A 17,014-nucleotide genomic window follows, 5' to 3' on the forward strand; every position below is an offset into this window, starting at 1 on the left:
CAGCTGGAGGGAGTAGAGATGAAGGACTAAGCAGGGAGAAGCTGTACAGCACCTGTGTGCATGTGTGCGCTCCAGCTGATATGAATTTATGGATCAATCTGTTGCTGATTGCTCGACACCTTTGTAAGGGAGATGGAAAATATTAGGGAGTTCGTGCTCTTTTTCTTGTGTGTGTTTTCAATTAAAAATTATTTTTTTGAGACATATTTTGCACTCCATTTAGGCAATCTCATTTCTGTGGTCTGCTACAGATTCGGTGGGACAGCAAGCCACTGTAATTGTGTCTATGTCCTCTTTTGATTGTGACTGTGAGAAGCCAAAATGAAAAGGTAGACTAATGATGATGCTGAACAAACAGCTTTAGAAAAGAACCTTTCTTAACAGTGTATGTGTCTGAAAAATCAATCAGTGCCTCCCACCAGACGCCTTCAGAATCAGATGGTTTTCTTTGTACAACGACTGTAACTGTGAAAGGTTTTTTTTTTTAAAATATATCTTTTTCTTTTTTTTCCTTCTTTTTACATTTTCATACCAGGCTAATCTTCTAACTGGGATTCTTTCTCTGTCAAAATCATTTTGTAATATAGTCATATTGATGAAACACTTTTATATCCTGAAGATTTTTTTCAACATCCTTGCAATGAACGTGACGTGGTTGTTGGTGCCAAACAAGCTGGTCTGAGTATTTCTGATCTACTTGGATTTTCCCCACATAACCTCTGTAGAGTTTACAGAGAATGGTTCAAAAGAGAAAATATCCAGTGAGCAGCAGTTTTCTGAGTAAAAAGGCCTCAGGAAAATGGTCTTAGCTGATAGGAGGACAGCAGTATCTCAAACAACCACTTGTTAAAACCAAGGTATGCAGAAGAGCACCTCTGAATGCACAGAATGTCAAAACTAGAACTAAAAACTGAGGCTAAAATTTTTACAGGGTCATCAAAATTCAACTATTTAAGGCTGAAAAACTGATTAATCTCAATCTCTGCAGCAATATTCAGACACTAGGGTCAGAATTTGGTGTAAACAACATAAAAGTCTAGATTTATGCTCCGTCGATGGCGGTGATGTAATGCTGTGGGGGTTTTCTTTGCACTTTGGAGCCCTTAGTATCAACTGAGCATCATTTAAGTGCCACAGTCTGTCTAAGTATTGTTGCTATCATATCTACGCTACAGTGAACTTTCTGATGACTTCTTCCAGGAGGATTAAAGACCAAGTCACAAAGTTTAAATCATCTTAAGCCAGTTTCTTGGACATGACAATGGCCTCCACAGTAACCAATCTCAATTCGGAAGAGCATCTTTAGGATGTCATGGATATCATGGATGTGCAGCCGACAAATGTGCAGTCATCATGTCAATCTTTCCAACACTTTTTTAGAAGAATGAAGTTCCTGAAGGGGTCCAACACAGTACTAGTGTGTACAAGTTCAAGTGAATACTAATGAAAAGTGTCCAGATTGCTGCAGCTTTGTTATTAAAACTGTGATCATATTACATCATACTGATGCTCAAAGATTGTTACTCAAAAAAATAATGTGCTTAACAAAAACAGGATTCTGGGTTTTTGGCAGTTGGAGTGTGTAAAATTGATTTGGTTGCAGCTAAAATGAATTCGGCTCTAAAAATTTCATGCGTCCATCTCTTGTAGATATGAGAGCTCAAATGTGCCTTGAAATGATAAATTAAAAAGCACACCTTAGGTACTTTGATTGCCTGTAACTTGTATAATTCCACAGAATGAGTGCAAAAGTCATACTAAGGATGACTCTGAAGGTATCCGAATTGGATTATCTTCGGGTTTTGTTAATCTAATAGAGAATGCATATATCGATGTGTTGCAGCAAATATAATCCCCTGTTGTCCCACAAAGAATTTTCCCCATAGACCACAATCATAAACTGGACAGCTCTGATGTTGTCAACAGGATACCTCTGTCTGCAAACAATGCCTTACCACTGTTTTTGTTATGACATGTGTCATGGTCTGGCTCCAAGGCCACAACAAAAATAGAAGGGACACATCAGTGGGCGGTGAATTTGAACAGTTATTATGATGAAGCAAACAAGAAGAGAATTTTAAATCTGCAATATGTTTATCAGATAAGTCAGTCAGATAAATGTGGGTGTATGAGGATGGTGAGGTGGAGGATGTTGTGGAGCACGAGCTGAACGATACCAACACAGGTGTGTGCAGACATTGATGAGGATGAGCTAGGATGAAAGCAAGAGAAGAAAACTAAGCTGGAATTGCATTTTCCCTTCTGATTCCACAGACTACATGTGACGTTGCCTAGCATTATCCTGTTATATTCAGGGGCATCTAGGAAAACAGAGATATTAGCTACATTTCATCACAAACTCTATGCTTTAAGTACTGTGCAAAAAGTCTGTGACCACCTTTGCTCTTCAACAGAGTCCGAAATCTCTTAGGTATTTCTTTAAGTAAAATAAAGTGTTGGTGTGTCTGTTTTCCTTCCTTCATGTCAGGTTTTCAGGTATCTTATGTTCATGTCTCATAGTTTTGTTTTTCCCAGTTTAGGTTATAGTTTTCGCTCCGGTTCACTGTGCCTTTTTTCGTATTCTTGTTCTTGTTTCTTGTTCAGCCAAATAAATGGCTCGCCTTAGTTTTAGTCTCTTCTATATCAGCTTTTGGGTCGGCACCACAAACACACCAGCCCTTTTCGGCACTCATAATTCTATCAATTTTAACAAGACCTCCAACCCCACTGGGTGAAACGCAGCCCCAAACAGTGGCAGAGCCTTCACAATGTTTTACAGGTGACTGTAGACATTAAATGCTGTATGTCTCTCCTGACCTCCTCCGTACATACTGATAACAAGTTGATCCATCACTCCATGATCCCTGTTACCACTGGTTTTTAGTCCCATTTCTTGTGTAGTTAAGCAACCACCTTTCCACTGAGACCATTTTTGATGAGGTTTTGATGCCATAGATCAGGGGTGTCAAACTCAAATACACAGTGGGCCAAATTTCAAAACTGGAACAAAGTCGTGGGCTAACATTAATATTTATTGGAAAAAAAATCTTCCTCCAGATATAAGAATGAATCTTTTCTTATGGACTCAAACACGTTTTGCTGAAAAACTGAATATGGAACAAGCAAAGCTTAATACTAAACAATATATATATTAGCTGTATAATACCAGTAGGCCAGCTCTAATAGTAATTTGGTATGGCTTTGCGGGCCAAATGTAATTAGGCTGCGGGCCAAATTTGGCCCGCGGGCCAGAGTTTGACACCTATGCCATAGATGGATCAGCTGAAGCGCCAGATGCATCTCTCTGAGGTCTGTCATATTTCTTAATGACATGAATGTTCGTCTGCTGTAGATAGTTTTATAGGCCTGCAACTACTTCTTTAGTCCTCCACTTGTCCAGCTTCTTCACATTTTTAAGGACCCACTTGCACAACTGAGATATATTGAAACAAACTGCTGAGATAAAAGTTTTCAAGTTTTCATCCAGTAGATTTTTGGGAATCACTTTCTTGGTGCAAAATCCTGTTTTATGCCTGTCAAACTGTACGCTATCTTTGGCATTTTTCACAGATTCAGCTAAAAACTGGGAACATGTGTTTGTGACAGGTTGCTAGTAGCAAAGTGCTTAAAATTGATTTTTTTGCTAAGTTGTCTGTTATGTGTAGACACAACACTGGTTCATACCTTGAATCAAGTGTCCTTTTCTATGCTTGAATGATTCATAGGTCAGTGTGAAGTGGCTTAACAAACACAAAACATTCCTCTGAAAATAGCCAGGTGCAAGGACTGGACTGAAAATGAATGAAAACACTGTCAATGTCCCCCCAAAAATTATTTGAAATACCCACGGAAAACCAGAAGAACTTGAGCAGACCACTTCAAAATACAAGAAAGTCTGGCTCTTGGAAAAAAAATATAAAGCAATGAGAGGTGAAAAGACTTTTGCACAATACTGTAAAGGTACAAGTTACTTCAAACATACAAACACAAACATTTTATTAAAAAAATGTGTTAAGGAAGCAAACTTCTGATCCTTTTTTGCAAATAAGACTTAAATGGCACATAATTATATACTCGAGTATATACAATCATATACTCATTTTTCACGTTTTTATTTTTTTCCATATAAGTCCCTAGATTCGCACATTTAGAAAAATATTCAGCAAAAACAATAAACATCAAAAATATTTAGCTGGAGTCACATAAATTAAATTTAACCTTAAATAAATAAATAAATAAATAAATAAATGCATCTTTTTCCTAGTGAAGTAGTGAGTATTTTTTTTACACTGTATTGTTTGTACTTTTACTTACAGGGTTGCACTACTGCAAGATTGCCTGTTTTTTTTTGTTTTGTTTTGCTTAAATGTAATACTTGTCATTAACTGTGCTTCTTATTCACACTGAAGCTGAAAAAAATGGATTCTAACATTGTCATAATAATAAGCTACAAACAATGCAAAGCTGGATTTTCCTGTTTCACTGCAACATTTGTTAAAAGGTTATATTTATGAATCTCCAGTCACTCTTGCACATGCTTTTTTGCATTTCTGAACATGTACAATCTATCTGTGTGTCATCTTACTTGAAAAACAGATCTCAATCTCAGTGACACAACCTGTTTAAAGAATTCAGATTATCTGCTGCTAATACTAATAATCTGATTGTGTGTTGTACAATCAGATTATTGTACACTGTCGAGAAACAGAGTTATTTTGTATTCACTCCATAAATATAGCAGGGCTCTGTCTTTATCTTTGTCCTAGCTGTCTGTGGCCAAGGACAGCAAAGCAGCAGATGGCTACAACCTAACACAAGCCTTTTGTTGAGCACAGACTGTTCTGCAAAGACAAAAAGAAAGCAAGAGAAACAGCGAGAGAACAAGATAATGCAACTAGGGAGGTGTTTATTGAAATAGCAGCTCTTTGTATGTTTCACCTGAGGATGCAAGCTCAGCTCTGCAGTCTCAGGGATCTTTCATCCGGCAAACAGCAACTCTGCAGAGACTTTGCATTTACAGCACAGAGTTGTACTTCAAAGCCCTGTTTAGTATGTGCAGTGGGGTATTTTTGTGCGTTTGCCGTCCCAGTAAAATGGCGTGGGACCTGGAATGGAAGAGCTGCTTTCTTTTCTTAATTTGATGAAACAAAAGTTGAAAGGATAAAACAGAATGTGGATAGATGTGCAACTTATGGTCTCTGAATTTACAGAAATGCCCTTCATTTCTGTACTTGTTACACGAGAAGACTGATGACAGTCTCTTATGTCCATTAAATAAGGTTTGCTGGAACTAAAAGACATGCCTGACATCAATCTTCTTTTTATTGGGAACTATTCCTCTAAGATCTGCCCTCTGATTCCCTGCTACCTTTTGACTTGTGTTAATTAGACAGTCATCCGATATCATCATAGCTGAGGGGGGGATGCGATAATAAGCGCTTTAATGATGTCCGCAGGCAGATGGGAAGTGAAAAACAAACACGCAAAAAGCTCACTTGGGTAATATTTTATTTACTCATTAATCTTCAAAACTATTTTTCATAATAAATTTCCACTTTATGTTCATCAAAGAACCGTAACAATAAAAATAAAAGTAAATACTGTAGAAAAATTGTACATATAGAAAATAAACATGGTTAATGAACACCTAGATGTAGAATAATCCCACTGGTTGAGACGCCTCCTATGTTTTCAGATGGCAACACAACAGAGATAGAGGTAAAGGAAAGCAACAGACATGGAGGAGAGGGAGACGTAGTAAACGAGAGGGAAACACGAAAGAGGCAGGTCAAAAAGGCCAGTTAAGGATGGCGAGAATAAGGGGAGATGTTAAGTTAATTTTGACATTTATACTTTGAAATCTCACACACAGTCTGTTTCATGTCCTTCCTTGCCCTGGTCTGTTTTGCATGCATCCGACTGGTTAGTTACATTGCTTGGAAGAACTGTAGGGGCTTGTTCATGTCATGGCACTGTTTGTATCTCGTGGGGCTACACTTATTGAGCTGCAGAGGGCTCAGACACTGCAAAAAGTCCATAAACAGATAATTCGCCATTGCCCATGGGAAACCCATCCGTCTGTCCCATATTGGGACATGTCACGAGTATTGATTCATCTGTCAACCAACAGCAATGAATACATGAGGACGCAAAGAGAAAGAGAGAAAAGGGAGAGCCAATGAAATCAAAGCAACTCAAGTTGTCGTATAGCCAATGGCATCAAGAACTGGACTTTTCTATCTATTAGCAACACATGGTAACATTTACTTTGTTATGTTTTTCTTTTCCTCAGCTGGTTTTTGCTATAAAAGGTGGTTGGTTAGCGCAGGTATAGTGGCCGTGACCTGTAATACATCAGGCTAGGAAACAGGACGTGGCCTGTCGTGGGGCGCACGTGTCCGACGGCAACCCACGACATCCCCCTCCTCCTTTCCCACCTGCAGACAAACCTACCACCTTTGGACTTAGTGGGACACGCCACCACTCCACAGCACAGCTCGGGCATGCAGCACACTCGAGATGGTCACGCTTTGCCGATGAAGATTTGATCTGAGAGTCGATTTGGCGACTGAAATCATTGTTGTATCCCACAGACTGAAAAACCATTTGAAGTGCGTACTCAGAAATACTTCAAGCCGAGGTGGTGAGTTTATGATGGTGGTGCGTCACGATGTAACCTCTGGAGTTTCAACGCGGTATAAATCACACGGAGTAAGATAATTCACGTGCAATAAGATCCCCCCCCTCCCTTCCCCAGAGTCTATACTGCCCAAATGTTCCTCATATTCATCATTATCGTTGCCATAACAGTTATCATTATGAGCGTTGTCTTTTTCACCAATGTCTTCTTGTATAGTCTTCAGTGTCAGTTATGAAGATATGCTGCGCTTTTAGCATTGCAGGTAAGTGTATGTCTGCATGTGTAGATCCTTTTTAATTTTACCATGTGTGTGTTTGTATATAGTCTATGTACGTATGTGTGTGTGTGTGCAAGACACCACAGTCACGCATGACTGGTGTCTGTAGGTAGCATCTGAAGTCTCCTGTCCAGGAAAACATCTTTCAGTTTTTCACTGATTACACTGTTTTGTGATTTTCAGGGTGCCATAAAACAGCAGCGCTGCAGCGTAACAACCACAGCCCATCCGTTATATTAATGGTGCACCAGCCCTGCCGCTGCCTATCCACTCGCAACTCACTGTCTCTCTTTGGCTACACCCTGAATTCCTGCCGTGCTGTCTGGGGGTAGACTTGGACCATTGGTGTGCTTGTTTCCTCAGCATCCTCATTGCTTCTTCTAGCCCCGTCTGCTAACAGGGAGGAAGGCCAAGAAGCTTGGAAGAGAGACACTTGGTGCTTGTCTTGGTGCTTTTACATCTTTGTTCTGGTGCTCTGCCTCTCACGCAAACACACTGTCTGCCATGTGCTTCACTTAAAGTCTTCCTTGACCTCTCTTAGTCCAACTGAAGAGGTCCAACTGTGGCAGGGGAGTCTCTTTTTTTTTTTCTTATCAGGCTGACCCAAAATGGTTCTTAACTGGGAGTTGAACTGGTGCTTTCTAAATCATTTGGAATGGTGTTAATGTTCATAAAAGAAGCCTCTCGCAGAGGCTCTGCTCATTGGTAAATACTGTACAGTAAGGGCTCATGCCCTCAGGCCAGTCTGTGTGTGTATGTTTGTGCTTGAGTGTGTGTGTGTGTGTGTGCCTGGGCTCGTTTGTGTGCATGTTTGTGCTTGCCAGCATGTGTGCAGGTGTGATTATTGGGGAGTAAACATTAAGATCAGCATGTCTATGTCATGTGTGTTTGTGTGTATTTTTTTCTTTTTGAGAATATATCTATTTATGTACATATACCGTTATATATATAAAGGTGTATGCGTATATGTCTGTGTTTAAGAAGTCATCCGCCTCAGACATAGTACTCCTTGTCTTTGTTCTTCTTGTTTTTAGAGATCTTGGCGATGCCCAGCGGCTTGTCCTTAGCGCTGCCGTTGGGCTGTGTGGCTGAGTTGCTGATGTAGTTGCGGCTCTCATCCACGTGGTAGGAGCCTTCGTCGCGGTTGCGATACTTGTACATGGCGTAGAGAAGGATGAGGATGCAGAGGGCAGCGGCTGCTACAATGCCCACCACCATGCCCGTAGTGCTGCTGCTCTCCCGCACCACCTCAGACGGACCCGGGAACATCTTCACCTCTGGCAGGGGAGGGCGGGCTGTGAGGGGAGAGAGGAGGAAATTGATGTTATATGATGGTTTAGTTTATACATTATTAATTTGGATTGCCTGCGATGATGGTGGGAGGAGAACTGGAAGACACAGTGCATCGTGGTGATGAATTATTTGACAAGCGTTTTGCATAATGCTACACGCTGGTAAGGGAAAGCTACAGCTTAGAGCCAAAGCTGTTTACATATCATCACATAATGCGTAAACAGATTACAGTACACATCGCTTAGAGGAGGATCCAGAGCACAGGTGCACGTTATATCAGGTTTTATTACATACTTCTGACACTTTACAACAGCCAGAGAGGGCTGCAGTACGGTGAGATTTCACACCGTATTAAATGATTTATAATGAAGAATTTAAATATCAAATTTTATGGCTGTCCAGAGATAAGGGGATGGAAAAGAAAAAGGTGAAGGAGGGAGGAGGTAAATAAAATGGGATATATAAAAATGAAATTTTAATGACAAAGAACAGGATACAGATGGGAAGATAGGAAGAGATGGAGAGTGTTAGGTAATGCCCGAGGGTGGAAACCTGAGCACAAATAAAAATTTAACTGGAGAGCATAAAAATGGGTAGCAGTGCGAGGTGAGGACGTAAAACAGGTAGGAAGCATTGTTTTTCTCTCTCCAAGGGCCACACACTGAGCATGTATATTGATAACTAATCTTTTTTTTTTTTAACTTATTGGATGTTGGCGGCCAGACTTAGAGGGCCTGGGGGATGTATTTTGCCCATGAGTGACATAAAAGCTGCATAAAGGCAGTTTCACATGTATATTAGTTAATGTTTCTCACCTGAACTGGGGTCACAGGGGTCAATGTCTTCATCATCACTTGGGCACTCAGCTGATGCCACCAGCAGGTCGTCTGTCGACTGAGAAGAAAAGATGGAGAAAAATTGGCAAACGTGTCCACACACACACACACACATTCATATACATACAAACTCATGATCGTCATCATTTCTAAGACAGAAACCGTCAGTTCCCCACACCCCTTCTGTTTATTTCCTGTATGTGTGAGCACACAGCACCAATCTTTCGCCCACCCGTTTTCAGTTGACCATAAACACCTCTGCCTGTTACAGCCCCCAGCAATAGCAGGCGGCCAAAACCTGAGTGCCAAGGAGAGAAGAAGAAAGAAGAGGGAGAAGAGAAACTCTGAATCCCTTTAAAACCACAAGGAGACTGCTTAGTTATTATCTAGTACTGTCTCAACCCTCCCCATCCTTTGTTCTCTTCTGGCCTTTCTATCTGCATTCTGCCATCTCCATCTGATACTGGCAAATGCTCATACGTGAGGACAAAAATAAAACCAGCCTTCATTAGATATCTGCTAAGCGTTTGATAGTTCATTTAAATCTCTTTTATTCAAAACCTCTCCACGAGCACCATGTTGATTTTCTACTTATAGCCCACCTCTAACCTACACCAATCCACTAATACACTCAATGACCGATCCTTTTCCATGCCTTGCTACCTCTCAATGGAAAAGGCGCCCTTTTTCCTCTCAGTCCCTGCTCCTCTTGTTGCCATGGCAACTCTAAGTTCAGGCTGTTAGAAATGATGGGGAATAAAAAAAGAGGAAAAAAAAGGGAGTGTGCACCCTCAGTGGGGACCTGTGCGTTGATTTGCAGTTCCAGCCAGAGTGTGAGGAGAAAGGAGAGAAAAGAGGGAGGGAGTTAAAGATAGATGGATGGATAAAAGGAATTTCAGGTTGAGGCTATTGGGGAGAAAGAAAGAGAAAAGAAGACAGGAGAGGAGGAGGAGCACTTCAAAGTGCTGCGGTCTTTACTTAACACGGTGCTAATGTGCTCCGCATATTCATGAACTACTGTTAAACATCGCCCGCCTTGACGCTTCGGCATGAGAGATATTAAATGTGTGAGCGTGTGTGTGCATACGTGTGTGTGCTTTAACCACACTGGGTGCTCAGTGCCAGCATTAAATTAAAATTGGATTGTGATGCATTGCAGTGGATGTTAGTAACCCACGGAATAAAAGAGAGGCGAGAGAGCAGCGGAGCTAAAAAAGAGAGAAGAGCAACAGAGGTGGAAACTAAAGTGGAGGAGAAATCTAAACCAAATCAAAGCGCTGAGATGTCTAAGTTAGGACAAGAATAGCAAACGGAAACTCATTAAACTGCCATTAAACCTTGCAGTCTCTTCTTCTTGTAGGAGCACAGTTGGTGTGAGTAGCGGAGATGTGAGCCCTCTGAAAAAGCCTGCACTGGCCTTGTATGTTGTTAGTCCTTACAAGTCTGCTGTAGTCCAGTTTGGCCTAAAAGTTACATTAGGTTACTGATGCTTGACTCGTACGCTTTCCTCAGCTGCCTTTCCAATCAGTTCTGCCCACTGGACTGTCAAATGCTGCTAGGGTGAGCTTAGCCTCTGGAATTCAGCCAGTCAATAAACCCTCTGTGCCTTTGCCAGGATTCAAATAGCACATGAACCAATCAGGCCGCAGGAAACACACCACCCCTGACACCTGTCGCCGATCAATTTTGAGCCACGGTGCTTGATGATTGATTCAAAGACACCTATGTGCCCTCCGCAGACACCTGATTTGAATCTTGACTTCAGCTAAAACAAAAGCCGAGGAGCACATTTTTACAATGTCCCTCCTCTGATCTGTGACATCACCTTGTCAGCTGACCACCCCATTCAAAGGGAGGGTGTCAATTGGAGTATTGATCCACTTATCGCAAGGGAGGCAGTGAACACGAGAGAAAAATGGGGACATGCCAAACACAACTTAAATCGCATTGATTACCCACAGAAGTTCATAGAAAATCTGCCAAAGCAAGTGTATGCCCGAGGATCCTCCGCCCCTCTGCCTCACCCTCCTTCTTTGTTCCCATCTTTTCACGGTCTATCAATAGAGCATGCTGACATAATAATGGACACAGATGAACACTGATAGGGAGGAAAAATAGATACAGGTGGACAAAGCGAGCGTGACAAGAAGAATATCTGCATGCTTAAAGAGTAAAATCTCTACCTGAGCCGCCGAACAGTGCCAACGACCATCCATGCCTCCCTGACTGCCTAGTTCACACATAGTAGCTGCACTCAGTCCTCACACTCTCTTGCAGAAGATTCAACAGCTTGTCTGCTACTTTCACAACTGGAAATCACACACACATGTACTCACACAAACTCTATGACAGCCAAACATGCTCCATTGGTCTAGTTCTATTTAAACACATCTACACAGACACGCGAGCATACACCAGATCAGGCTGAAGTTGGCAGGCTGATGAAGAGATCCTGACGAGAGAGGAGAGGAGCTAGCTCCACTACTGCAGATGGTGAGATAGACTCATACACCGCCTGCATTAACAGCCTATCACTGGAGCTCAACCACAGACAGGGAGGGAGGGGGGAGGGAGAAGAGGAGGGGGGGGGGGGGTGACGAGTAAATATGGAAAGATATGAAGGGAGAGAAAGAGCAAAAGGAAAGCGAAAATAACCGAGGGAAGAGGGAGAAAGTATCACCAGAAGATCGATAACAAGTAGAAGAAAGGCAAGATGGAGACGAAGATGTGAAAGATGTATAGATAGCGATGCAGGCAGAGAGAAAAAAAAACAGACGGAGAAAGAGGAGAGGAGCGAGCGAGGCATGAGACGTGGAAGTGCCTGGGTCAGCTGATTCCTGTAGCCAATTGGGCAGAGCTCCGAGCCTCGAGTTTCTTCCATCAGTCTTCCCATCAAACACAGGTACACACAAACACATGAATGCGCGCAAACACACATCCACCGACAAACAGGGAACATCAAAACCAAACTCGAGCTCTGTGACTCAGCGCAGCCTCTAGCATAAACACTCACACAAACTCTCCCTCTCTTCTCGCTGGTGCTCAGCTGTCATGCATTATTAATCCCTTCCACTTTTCAACACGCAAAAAAAACCCCACGAAAAAAGCCTCGACACAGTGTGGACGTCAGGAGGAAGCACATAACATATTCTTACTGCACAAAGCACTGACGGCAGGAGCAAACTCATGGGGTAACTTAGGCAGAGCCACTCAGAGACACACGCAAACTTGAGGCGTGTGCGAGAAACCGGCAAATTGCCTGGACCCATTGCACCTTTGTAAGACATCTCTCATTGCCCCTCCTCTGATGCAACGTGCTGCAATACAACTTATTGTTCCCGATCCACCTGAGTGTATGCGCGCGCGTGCGCGCGCGTGTGGATTCAATGTTTTATGTGTGTCTTGGTTAAGGCCAGATTGGTTGCCAGGCAACACTAGGCAGCCTCAATAGGGAAGCTGTAGATTCTTCTTAAACAAGACAAACACACATACGCACAAAAATAGAGTTTGGAGGGCAACTGGAGTGATTTGACTTGCACAGACGAGCAAACGCCCGTGCTGCGGTATATCGAGCATATAGTGGGTCTGACCCACTTCTCATGCTGACTGCACTGCATAGCTCCACATCCCAGATTCAGCACTCACATCAGTAAATCACAGGCGCAGGAACAGTTCGCTTAAATCACATACACATTGAGAAATTGAGCAGTGAAGAGTGTGAAAAGAAAGGCCCTGTGACAGCACTGTCACTCTGCAGCACTATCCCTCCAGCTATCATATCCATTATTGATGCCTGAGGCTTAGCTCACAGCTCTCTGCGTTCTATTATTTATGTCTGAAACAGCTGGCGGTTTATACACAGAGGAGCTAGTCTCTGTGGGAGACTGGCTGGGAGAGAAAGAAAGCAAGCAGCGGGTAGTGGGGCTCACTATCTCCATGGCAACTTGTATCACTTAGAAAAAAAAAATAAAATCTTTTTTTTCAGTGCTGCTGGCGCACAGTTTTATAACACAGGAGAACTGCAGCACACAGACGCCCACTAAGAGCCTGATAACATCTCTGTAGTGATCTGAACAATAGAGGCGTCTGCGGCGTACCTGCTCACAATGTATCCTCTGACATTAGCATCGACTCTTCAGCTGCTGCCGCTATAAAAATGCCACAATAACAATTATGTGTTTCTATTGTACCATTTGCATCAGTTTACATATTATGGGAAAGCTATTACATCCTCCACTGGCACAAACAATTCTCCTGCAGTAATTTAGAAGGGAGGGCCCACTTAGCGGTAAATTTGCCATCTAGTCTATTTCTGTGATTGTGCTGGAGCAAAAAGTGAGCCTTCTGTCCATTAAAGACAAACAAACAGTGCTGCAGGGCAAATAAAAACCTATTAATCAGGAAATTAATTAGGAAAAGTGCCTATGGTATTTCCTGGAGCAAAAGCTATGTTTTTTTTAAAAGATATTGGACTTTTCAGTTTTGTGGCATTATTTCCTCTATTTGCGGATATATAACTCTAAATAAATTTTGTATATATCCCATGAGCCGCAATCATAGACCCCATACAAAGATGGACATAGCCTGCAGGACTGAAAACTACATTCTTTGTAATGAACAGCAGGTGGCGACTAACTTGGTTGCAATGATATAAATAAATTTATGGTCTCAGTGAACATTTAATGAATTTATGTTGTAAACTGCTTGTCAAAAGTTTTATTTAATACATGTTTTTTTTTTAAAATTGGCTCATATTTAGAGTAAAAAGACAATAACACAGACTCATTTAAATAGACAATTTTTCAATTCCCTCCTTTCACTCCTGAGGCAGATGGCTGCCTCTTCCTGAGCCTGTTTCTGCACGAGGTCTCTCCCTGTTGAAAGGGAGTTCTTCCTTCCTGCTATTGCCACGTGCTGCTCATAGGGTTCGACTGGTTTTTGGCATTTTATGTCTAATCTACCTTGCAATTGTTGCTGTTAAATAGCACTACAGAATACCATATCTTGCAATGCCAAGGATAGCCAACATGCTCAAATCAAAGTTTTAAAATGGGAAACTCCAGGGTGACATCACAGTGGCTATGTCCAACTTTTATATACAGTCTGTGGCTGCAGCAGACTTATAGATGATAAGACTTGTTCAGACTTTGATTCCCTTTAAAGTCAGGTGAAAGACTTTGATGCTGGAGTATCCTAATGCACAAGGGGCCTAAGGAGCTGACGCTGTAGTTATAATATTTACCATGTGAGTTTTATCTGGAAACTTTTTTATGCTATACATCCTGTCAGATTACTGCTATGCATGAGAAAAATACCAATTTTTTTCAGTCCTCATCTGCCTTTGAGTAGCCCCTGAGGAGTCATCATTGTCCACCTTGTGCTTCTAATTAATTATAGTTTTAATCTACGATGGGTAATGCACGCCCTAACAGGACAATATATAGCAGGCAGAAGGGAAGTAATGAAGCACAAATATTTTAATATTTTCAGGTATTTATACTTTACTAGTCTATTTTTTTTAAAATAGGCTCATTACTTTATATTTAACACATTTGAAAGAAGATATCACCTCACATCAGAGCACACCTTCAAACACCAAAATGATATGAGTCACAATGGAGGGAATAACCCAAAAAAAGATAACCCTATGGGTGTATCCATCATCAGGGCTTATTGCATACAAATAGATGAAATTTATAGTAATTTATGCATCATTTATAGTCTATACTCAGGGGTTTAAATCTAATCTGGTAAGACTAGTCTGTAAGTTGTGATTGCAGTACTTCTAGCTAGCAATACGGAAACGGAGGATAAAGGAAGTAAATTTATTTTTTGTTTTTTTTAAGAGGCAATTCATTTCAAACGCAACATTTCTATCAGCTCGACAAATATCAGCCAACGCACAAAATGTTTGTGTGCAGTTTGTCACACAGCGTGTCTGCTAGCTAACAGTACAGCTACTGTATTTCACTCAGAGATGGAGAAAGATGTGAGAAAGACAGGATGGGAGAGAAAGAAAAGAGGTTATATTTGAAGGTAAGGACAGTTTAAGAAGTTTAGCTTACTGTAATGTGGTGAATGTAAAGCACTGTGCTGGACTGGAGCACAGTGGCTTGGTGTTCTTGGTCAGTGTTAGCTTACATAAAGGGTAGCAGAGATTAATTTGAATTTTAGCTGATGATGCTTAGAATTATTCACTAAAGTCTCCATCTAACTGTATATTGTCTTGTATAAAGACAGCACAAACAGTATGCTGTCAGTGTAGGGGATGGAAATCAGTCAAGATAGCTTGTTGAATATATCTGCTTACATCATGTTGAATTCATTTGTGAAAACCCACAAAGAGCAGTCAACCTCAGCACAACAGCAGCAGGACAGGTCAGCTGATGACAGCCTGTACATTAAGAAAGACTCCTGGAGCTCCAGTTTAAACCCTGACAGCACACATTTTTCTGTTTGGGTATGGAGGCAAAGTGAAAAAAGTCTGCATTCCCATGTACTAATATTATTTTATTACTATATTAATATAGCACTTAGCTTTGCACAAAAATAGCTTGTAGAAACGTTGTCCAAAGAACTACTTTTCAGAGGCTCTACCTTTTACAGACATTAAAGAACGTCTGTATTTTTGCCATCTCTGATAATAGTATGCTAAATATGGAACTGAAAGGCAGGAGGAAAAGAAGATGACCACAGAGAAGATTAATAGATGTAGTGAGGAGGAGGACATACTGGGTTGGTGTGAAAGGGGATGATGCTAGGGATAGGGTGAAATGAACTGAGCAGTCAAAAGTAGAAGAAATCTGACGTATTATCCAGTGCTTCTTATTATTATGTAAAACACTGCATATGAAACGTGGTTCATGAGTAAACTGAATGGAGCTCTGAGCGGAGTATAAAACAATTCCACTTTTCCTGTTATATCTTTCCATCCTTGATTAGTGGGCTGCGGCATGCTAATCCTCTTACTGAGTGCTAAAAGAAAGTTATCAAAGCAAATTACCACTTTTTAATTACCTATTGCCACACGAAAGGAAGATATCTGAGGAATTACATTGGAACAGCAGATCTTTATGTGACCACACAGATTGGATTTAATAGGTTTTCCTCGCATGAGGTGACAAAGAAAAGCTTGATGGTGCTCTGACCTGCGGTGTTCCACCCTGCTTCCTGTTAGTGGCTGTGGTGGTTGTGATGTCACTGATGGACGGGGCGGAGTCTGAACGGTTGCCTCCGGCCGCAGCGCTGGACTGCGGAGTGATCGAGGAGGATGGCATATCGCCGACAAGACGCGCGCTCCCCTCCACTTTGATGTGGGGGTGCCCCTCAGCGGCCATGTTGAGGATGCGGAGGCCGTTATAGTAGAGCCCAGCCAGCTGTCCCTGGAACATGGCTGCACCTCGCTCGCCTCCACCAACGCGCACTGTTGTCTGGCTGTTGAAGATGGTCAACTGGCGGCCTACGCAGACACACACAAACACCCGCAACCAAACACACATAGAAAAAAGGTGGACAGGCGCACGCAAATACAGCCACACGCACACACACACACATTCCAGTGGTCACATACGTGCGTACATACACACAAAGTAAGTGTTACACAATCCACCACCCCAAAGCCATGGTGAGAGGATGGGATAGATTATGCATGGCAGAGCAAAATCGAAGCCGTGGAGAACCGTGGAGAAGGCTGAGGCTGAGAGAGATAAGAGTGAGAACGGAGAACCAGAGAAGGAGAAGGGGGTGAAGAGACTGAGAAGTTGACGAGGAGGATGAAGAGGCAAAGAACAGGAGGAGGAGGAAGAGTGAGCAGATGAGAGGAGTCAGAGGGCCCCGAGAAGACGGGGCTGACAGATGGTTGCTATGGTGATGGCTGTGCTGCACGACATTGTATTTGAAGGAGCGACAGACAGGCAGACAGAGAGACAGAGATCTAGAGAACTGTTGTCACAGCCCTATGAAGCATGC

At 42.0% G+C, this 17,014-nt stretch overlaps 1 protein-coding gene across 1 annotated transcript in view; it reads right to left on the reverse strand.

The window, feature by feature from the left end:
* Nucleotides 1-5,491: 5,491 nt before the first annotated feature.
* nrxn1a (neurexin 1a) overlaps nt 5,492-17,014 on the reverse strand; it is a 69,760-nt gene continuing 58,237 nt past the window's right edge. The window contains 3 exon segments of the mRNA XM_085170937.1: nt 5,492-8,212; nt 9,026-9,104; nt 16,195-16,505. Coding sequence (XP_085027063.1) covers nt 7,911-8,212; nt 9,026-9,104; nt 16,195-16,505 — 692 coding nt within the window. The 3' untranslated portion in view covers nt 5,492-7,910.

Source organism: Neolamprologus multifasciatus, chromosome 8 (genome assembly GCF_963576455.1).
Source record: "Neolamprologus multifasciatus chromosome 8, fNeoMul1.2, whole genome shotgun sequence".
Classification (NCBI taxonomy): domain Eukaryota; kingdom Metazoa; phylum Chordata; class Actinopteri; order Cichliformes; family Cichlidae; genus Neolamprologus; species Neolamprologus multifasciatus.